General features: G+C 38.3%; 1 protein-coding gene across 5 annotated transcripts in view; it reads right to left on the bottom strand.

Moving 5' to 3' along the window:
* Nucleotides 1-6821: 6821 nt before the first annotated feature.
* TTC17 (tetratricopeptide repeat domain 17) overlaps nucleotides 6822-8872 on the bottom strand; it is a 156284-nt gene continuing 154233 nt past the window's right edge. For 3 of the 5 annotated variants that reach the window (XM_077114447.1, XM_077114449.1, XM_077114450.1), the window contains exon 25: nucleotides 6823-8064. In XM_077114447.1, the coding sequence (XP_076970562.1) occupies nucleotides 7933-8064 (132 nt within the window). In that variant the 3' untranslated portion in view covers nucleotides 6823-7932. Of the gene's footprint in view, nucleotides 8065-8872 lie in introns of all 5 variants that reach the window. The other 2 variants (XM_077114451.1, XM_077114448.1) reach the window with 1 other exon arrangement.

Raw genomic sequence — 8872 nt, 5'->3', positions numbered from 1 at the left:
AGTTTCTAGTGCATTAGAATAGCTAGAAGGAAATACCTGAAACAGTTGAACTATAATTCCAGTAGAATGAATTCTTGGTGATGATTGTATAACCATATAGCTTTTATGTGTAACTGTGCAAGTTACCCAGGGAATGGGCAGATGAGTGATAAAATAGACAAAAATAAATAATAGGGGGGTTAAGGGGTATGGATGTTCTGGGTTCTTTTTTATTATTTTTTTCTTTTCTGGAGTATGAAAATGTTCTAAAATTGTGGTGATGAATGCACAACTATAAGATGATAGAATGAGCCATTGATTGTACACTTTGGATGGATTATTTCCTCTGTAAATATAGCTCAATAAAATTGCATTAAAAAATTCATCTTAGAGGCAGGGCAAGATGGTAGCTTAGTGAGGTGTGGAATTTAGTTCATCCTCCATAGCAGCTAGTAAAAAGCCAGGAACAGTACAGAACAACTGCTGGGGCTAATCAGTGATGGGACACACAGTGTACACCAGTCTGGACCAGGTGGAATGGCTGAGACGCCACACTAAGTCCCCCAGACATGGCAGCCTGGTTCCCCAAGGGGAAAGGAAACAGACTTTCCTAGCAGCAAGGGCTTAGCTAAACCAAGCACCAATTGCTGAATTAATTAACAAATTCTGACTACTAAAAATAGGCCCCCAGCTCTGATAAACTTGGAATAGTAAAGGTACTAGGAGCTTTTGCCCCATGTAGAGAGGGGGCAGGGCTAGAAAAAAAAAAAACAACACAGGCTTTTTGAGTCAGACAGCACAAAATACTGGAAAAGGGGTAGACCCCAAGAAAAGGGGGCATATAGAGCCTGGAGATACATAGAACCATGAACCAACTTAAACTCGTGATTGACAAACCTGAGGGGCAGGAGTCCAACTGTGAAAAGGCTTTATTTTCTTTTTCTTCTACTCCTTAACAGCCCATTAGGTAGCACTGGAAACCTTATCAGGCTCCAGCACTGCTCCAGGCAAGGGCAGTATTAAACTTGTCTGAGAGACAAAGTAACTAGTCATGTAAAAGGAGTCATTCCCTAAAGGGTGTATCCTTTCCAAGAGAAAGGTGGGGCCCAGCTCAAGTGGAATCCCTCCTCAAGGATTTCAGGCCTCAGGGACTGGAAAACTGAAGGAATTAAAGCCATCCTACAACCTCACTCTGTCTCAACCACACCCACAACAGGGAGAGTCTGCTGAAGTTAAAGGCACCACATTGCTTTACCGTGGTGGGAAGCCACAGGCAGACAAGCGCCACATGCTGGGCAGGACAGGAAAAGCACAGAGTCTAGAGGGTTCAGAGGAAAGTCTGACAACGTGCTAGGTCTAACCATCAGGGAAAGCTGATGCTGGTCACTCTTTCCTCCTGAGACATAAGCTTGTCTGGTATCAGAAAATATGACTGGGGTCTATAATATCTGAGGAGACCTTCCTCAAGAAAAAAAAAAAAAAAGAAGGGCTCCATATAGGCAGGGGAAGACACAGAAAAAAATAGAACTGAAAAATTCTGATCAGTTAAACAGAATCTATGCTGGAGTTCTAGAATAAGTTGAACTAAATGTCAAAGAACAGAGAACAAAGCCATCCAGCAAAAAGATCCTAGGTAAAAGAGTGAAAACAACTTCCATAATCAACTAATTAAGGAAATCAAATGCCTAGATGCTAGCAAAAAAATAATGAGTCATACTAGGAAAATCAAAGATATGCCCTGTAAAGGAACAAACCAACACTTCAAATGAGATACAGGAGTTGAAACAACTAATTCAGGATGTTTGAAAAGACATGGGAATTCTCATCAAAAATCAAAACAACGAGTTGAGGAAGGATATAAAGCAGACATTGGGTGAACAAAAAGAACTTAAAAGTTTGAAAAAACAAATCACAGAACTTATGGGAATGAAAGCCACAATAGATTGGATGGAAAAAAAACAGTGGAAAGCTATAACAACAGATCTGAAGAGGCAGAAGAAAGGATTAGTGAATTAGAGGACTGGACATCTGAAATACAACACACAAAAGATAAAATTGGGAAAAGATTGGAAAAAAATATGAGTAGGGGCTTGGGTAGCTGCATGACAACATGAAGTGCATGAATATACACATTGTGGGTGTCCCAAAAGGGGAAGAGAAGGGAAAAGGAAGAGAAAGACTAATTGTATGAAATAATCACTGAAAATTTCCCATTATGAAAGATGTAAAATTACAGCTCCAAGAAGTACAACGTACCCCAAACAGATAGATCCACATAGACCTATTCCAAGACACTATCAGATTGTCAAACGTCAAAGAGAAAGAGAGAATTGTGAAAGCAGCAAGAGAAAAGTAATCCATTACATACAAGGGAAGCCCAATAAGACTATGTGTGGATCTCTCAGTAGAAACCATGGAGGTGAGAAGCAGTGTATGATATATTTAAGATTCTAAAAGAGAAAAACCGTCAACCAAAAATTCTATATCCAGCAAAACCGTCCTTCGAAAATGAGGGGGAAAGGTGCAATGGAGGCTCAGTGGCAGAATTCTTGCCTGCCATGCTGGAGACCTGGGTTCAATTCCTGGTGCTTGCCCATATTAAAAAAAAAAAAAAGAGGGAACCATTTGGGTGCACAAGTGGTTCAGTGGTAGAATGCTTGCATTTCATGTGGGAGGTCCGGGTTCGATTCCTGGACCATGCACCCCCCCCCAAATAAAAATGAGGGGGAGATTAAAATATTGTCAGACAAACAACCATTGAGAGAATTTGTGATTAAGAGACCAGTTCTGCAAGAAATACTAAAGGGAACTACAGGCAGATAGGAAAAGGCAGGAGAGAGAGCTCTAGAGCAGAGTGTAGAAATGAAGAGTATCAGTAAAGGTAAAAAGAGAAAAAAAATTAGATGTGACATACAAAATCCAAAAGAGAAAATGGTAGAAGAAAGTACTGCCTTTACGATAATAACATTAAATGTTAATGGATTAAACTCCCCAATCAAAAGACATAGACTGGCAGAATGGATTAGAAAACAGGACCCATCTATATGCTGTCTACTGGAGATTCATTTTAGATCCAAGGATAAAAATTGGTTGAAAGTGAAAAGCTCGGAAAAGTTTATTTCATGTAAACAACAGTCAGAAAAGAGCAGGAGTAGCTATGCTAATATCTAATAAATTAGACTTCAAATGTAAAACAATTCAAAGAGATAAAGAAGGATACTATGAATCTTGTTAAAACACTGAATGAAGCTGCATCTGAGCTATAGGCTTTTTTTTTGTTTTGTTTTGTTTTGTTTTGACTTTACTATTATTACTTTTATTTTTGTCTCTATATTAACATTCTATATCTTTTTCGGATATGTTGCTAGTTTTTTTAAACCGATGCAAATGTACTAAGAAATGATGATCATGCATCTATGTGATGATGTTAAGAATTACTGATTGCATATGTAGAATGGTATGATTTCTAAATGTTGGGTTAATTTCTTTTTTTCCGTTAATTAAAAAAAAAAAAAAAAAGAGAAGGGGTAATTGGAGCTGAAGGGATACAGACTGTACAACGGGACTGGAAAAAAAAAAAAAAGAAGGATACTATGTATCAATAAAAGGAACAATTCAACAAGAAGACATAACCACAAATATTTATGCACTGAGCCAGAGCGCTCCAAAATACATGAGGCAAACACTGACAACACTGAGGGGAGAAATAGACACCTCTAGCAAAATAGTTGGAGAATTCAATTTCCTCATTTCATCAGTGGATAGAACATCTAGACAGATGATCAATAAGGAAAAAGAGAATTTGAATAACACGATAAATTAGACTTAACAGACATTTACAGAACATTACACCCCACAACAACAGTATACACATTTTTTTCTCAAGTGCTCATGGATCATTCTCAAGGATAGACATTATGCTGGGTCACAAAACAAGTCTCAATACATTTAACAAGATTGAAATCATACAAAACACTTTCTTGGATCATAATGGAATGAAGTTGGAAACCAATACAGGAAAAGGGCCAGAAAATTCACAAATATATGGAAGCTAAACAACACACTCTTAAACAACCACTGGGTCAAGGAAGAAATTACAAGAGAGATCAGTAAGTATCTTGAGGCAAATGCAAATGAAAACATAACATACCAAAATTTATGGGCTGCAGCAAAGGCAGTGTTAAGAGGGAAATTTAGTGCCTTAAATACCCATATTAAAAAAGAAGAAAGAGCAAAAATCAAGGAACTAACTGTTCACTTGGAAGAACTAGAGCAAAAATAGCAGACTAACCCAAAGGTAACCAAAAGGAAAGAAATAATGAAGATTAGAGCAGAAACAAGTGAAACTGAGAAAATGAAAACAATTGATAAAATAAAAATTAGACAAGAAAAAGAAATAAAAGGCATCCAGATTGGAAAGGAAGAATTAAAACTCTCACTGTTTGCAGATGACATGATATTTTTTGTTGAAAATCCTGAAAAAATCTCCAGGAAAGCTACTAGAGCTAATAAATGAGTACAGCAAAGCGACAGGGTGCAAGATCAACACCCCAAAATCAGTAGTGTTTCTACACACTACTGATGAACAATCTGAGGAGGAAATCAAGAAAAATATTCCATTTACAACAGCAACCAAAGAATCAAATATTTAGGAATGAATTTAACTAAGGATACAAAAGACCTGTGCATAAAAATCTACAAGAAATGCTAGAAGAAATTGTGGAAGCTAAATAAATGGAAGGGCATACCAAGTTCATGGTTTGGAAGACTAAATATAGATAACATGTCAATTCTACCTAAATTGATGTATAGAGTCAATGCAATACCAATTAAAAATCCCAAAAACTTACTTTGCAGAAATAGAAAAATTAATAACCAAATTTATTTTGAAGGGAAAAGTGCCCCAAATAGCTAAAAATATCTTGAGAAAGAAAAATGAAGTCGGAGGCCTCACACTAGCTGACTTTAAATCATATATGAAGGTCAAAACAGCATTATACTGGCATAAAGATCGATATACTGACCAATGGAATTGAACAGTGTTCAGAAATAGACCCTCTCATTTATGGACAATTGATCTTTGATAAGGCAGTCAAGTCAATCTACCTGGCACAGAGCAGCTTCTTCTATAAATGGTGTTTGGAGAACTGGATATCCACATGGTAAAGAATGAAAGGGGATCCATATCTCACACCCTATACAGTGGCTGGAGGGAAGTACCTATACAATGACTGGAGGGAAGTACCTGAAACTGTTGAGTTGTGTTCCAGTAGCCTTGATTTTTAAAGATGATTGTATAAAGATATAACTTTTACAGTGACTGGGGGATTGTGAAAACCTTGTGTCTGATGCTTCTTTTATCCAGGGTGTGGATGGATGATTAAAAAGTTTGGATAAAAAATAAATGAAAAATGGGGGGGGGGGGACAAAGGGTAAAATAAATCGGGTAGATGGAAATACTAGTGGTCAATGAGAGGGAGGGATAAAGGGGTATGGGATGTATAAGTTTTTTCTTTTTACTTTTCTTTTTCTGGAGTGATGCACATGTTCTAAAAAATGATCATGGTGATTAATACACAACTATGTGATGATATTGTGAGCCACTGATTGTGCACCATGTATAGCATGTAGGTGTGTGAAGATTTCCAATAAAAATATTAAAAAAAATACATTTTCCCCACTATGTGTACATGACTCCCAGGGGTATAAATCTCCCTGGTAATGTGGGACATGACTCCTGAGGATGAGCCTGGCCCTGGCATCATGGGAGTGAGAAAGTCTCCTTGATCAAAAGGGGGAAGAGAAATGAAGCAAAATAAAGTTTTAACGGCTGAGAGATTTCAAATAGAGTCATTCTGCGGGTTATTCTTATGCAGTATACACATATCCCTTTCTAATTTTTGGTGTTTTAGAATAGGTAGAGGGAAAAACCCGAAACTTTTGAACTGTAATCCAACAGCCTTAATTTTTGAAGATGACAGAAGAACTAGAGAGCTTTTAAGGTGTGACCATGTGATTGTGAAAGCTTTCTGATACTGACACTCCCTTTATCCATGTATGAACAGATGAGTAAGGAAAAGAAAAAGAGAAAATGTAAACAATAGGGGGAATGGGAGTTATGAGATGTTTTGGGTATTCTCTTTTACTTTTATTTTCATTGTTTTGGAGTAACGAAATAGGTCAAAAATCAATTGTGATGATGAATGCACAGCTATATGATGATACTGTGAGCCACTGATTATACATTTTAAATGATTATATGGTATGTGAATATATAATATATCTCACTAAAAAGTCATTAAAAATATATCTGATGGGAGTCTTTGGAATTAATTGAACTCTGGATGCCTTAAGGATGACAGTCTATTGGTATGTCTGATGGCTTATGTGCTTTGAAGAAATTACAGCCTGTGCTAGAGTCAATTGCACAAGTTCAATGACCCAGTATTTGAGTTTGAGATGACTGTGTCTGATTATTGTTCTAGGAAAGTCTACAGAAATAACCCCTCCCTTCCATGGAATCTTGCCCTAAAGGGAATGTTTAACTTACTACTGGATGACTCTCCTCAAGGTTCTCTGTGAAGCTTACTTGGATGAACTTTAGGATCTTTGAGTTAGTGCTGACTTGAGACATGGCTTTGTGGCTTGGACGAGTCCTTGTTTTCAGGGAAGGTCATTTATATACCAAAATTTGAACATCTGCTGACTGTGTTGTTTTTAGGTCCAATGTATTAGGCTAATAATAAGTTCATCAACTGTAAAATCTAGTAATGGATTATTTCTTCTCTTACCTTGCTATAGTGGAATGAAAAATAGACAAAGGCAATCTAGGACTTGAGATCAGATCCAGAGTTTCAGGAGGGCTTCAGAGCTGTCAAAATTGGGCCGGTTCTAGGAAAAAAACACACTACAGACCTATTTTGCTCATAAACAACTTTTATTTTTGTTCTCAGTATGTGCCTTTAAGATTCCAAAATGTCTGAAATTTCTGATTCTCCTGAGACCCAAGGTAAAAGTACTATATGAAAACACTCAACCTTGGCTCATAACTCTCCCCTGAGGAGCTAAGTTTGAGGCCTCAGAGAGAAGGAGCTGACAGTAATACCTTATTCCATGATGGGTAACACAGTGAACAAAGAATTAGTAAAACTAGACTCGTCTGCAGAGGGCTTCAAATATACCTATTCTCTATATATAAACCTGTTATATAGGATTTCAACTTATTGGTTTCCTTGTTTTTGTAATGAAAATACACATGATAGAGCTGTTGTACATTGCTGATTTCCCCTCTTCAGCCCCCCTCCCTCCCCAGCATAAATAACAATACAAGGTCAGGTGATCCCAAGAGGTTTTGTTGTAAATATTTTGCTTTAAAAAATGTTTCCCCTTCCTCCCCTGCAAACTACCTCTGAGAGTTTGTAACCTAGCAGTATGGGAGGGACAAGACCAGGGCGAGCGTGGCGGCTGAATGGAGAGAGTGCAGGACGCTGCTTCTCACTGACCGGCACCCGGGGGGCTTTTGCATTTCCACTGACAAGAGAGGCCATGACAGGAAGTGGAGACTGTGTGCTGTGGGGTCACCCTCCTCCAGAGAGGAGGCCGCTGGCTGGACCACTGAGAAGAGCCCTGAGGCATCGAGGTTCTCGAGAGAGAGCACAGCTCCAGAAACGTCTTGGGTCAGTATTTACATGATACCTTTAAGCCTCAATTTTCCTTGTAAGAAATTTGTGTTTCTGAAGACACACGCCTCTTCTAGGGTTGGGTGGGGAAAGAAAGAACTTGAAAACAGAACAAAATCAAACTAATTCCCACATACTTAAAGGTCCTGTTATAAGTCTTATTCAGTTATTGTTACACACATCATTAAAAGTAGATACTGACAATGACTGGGTTATTTTCTTATTCTTTTTGTTTGTAAGAGCACGAGAGAAAGAAAAAGGAAGGAGCAGTGCACTAGGGAGAACGCCGTCCCTTCTTCAGCATTAAGTGACACTGGATGGTCTGAATTCGGTTCTTGGCTGGGATGAACTCAGGCTGTAGCTTCAATGCTGATTCATACCACACCAGTGCTTTTTCAAACTCTTCCTATGAGGGGCAAGGGACACATATGTGAGGGACGATACCAGATTAAATATAGACCATGACCTCTTATTTCTTGAAAATTCTGTTCCCAAAGGCTAGTAGCAATCTTGCATTATTTTTCAACGGAGTTAACTCTCTGAGGTCTGGGACGAAATAACTGCCTCCATCCCAAAGGCAAAAATTCACAAAGAAAATTAAGGGCAGAGCCCAAGAACCAGAGAGAGAGGGGTTGTAAGAGTTCAACAACTCTTACAAAGGCTTGACCCACCAATGGGAATAATTGCGGTAGGGATACATAAGAGCTAACATTGCTGAGTACTTACTGTGTGCTAGGCACTGTGCTAGGCGCATTACAAAATCCTTTTATTTAATCCTCACAGGAACCTCTAGAACCATGCCTGGCAAATGCTCATGATGCATCTGATTGCATTTTCTGCTATAGCTGGACAGATGGAAGTGAAGTCAGGTATCTCAATTAGATTTTTAAATAAATTGAGCTTTTAAATTCTTCCTGACATTTAAAAATATCAATATGGTTTATAAATGATTGCTGCCATATTGAAGGCATTAATCTTTTACGCTAGACTAACACTCTCAAAGAATTGTCCAAACCAACTGAGTAAATGACTCCTTCTAGCCAAATGAGACAGAATTCCTCATTCATAGTAGCAAATCTCACATTTTCTGAGACAGGGTGCGGGAGATCTGGGTTTGATTTCCAGACCATGCAACCCCCCCACCCCCCAACAAAAGATGGAAAGTAGACAGGGAAATCTGCCTATCAGCAACACAGTACCTACCTGGTCAAATT

Source organism: Tamandua tetradactyla, chromosome 8 (genome assembly GCF_023851605.1).
Source record: "Tamandua tetradactyla isolate mTamTet1 chromosome 8, mTamTet1.pri, whole genome shotgun sequence".
Taxonomy (NCBI): domain Eukaryota; kingdom Metazoa; phylum Chordata; class Mammalia; order Pilosa; family Myrmecophagidae; genus Tamandua; species Tamandua tetradactyla.
Note: the sequence above shows the minus strand (reverse complement) of the source record. Positions and strands in the feature narration are given on the sequence as shown.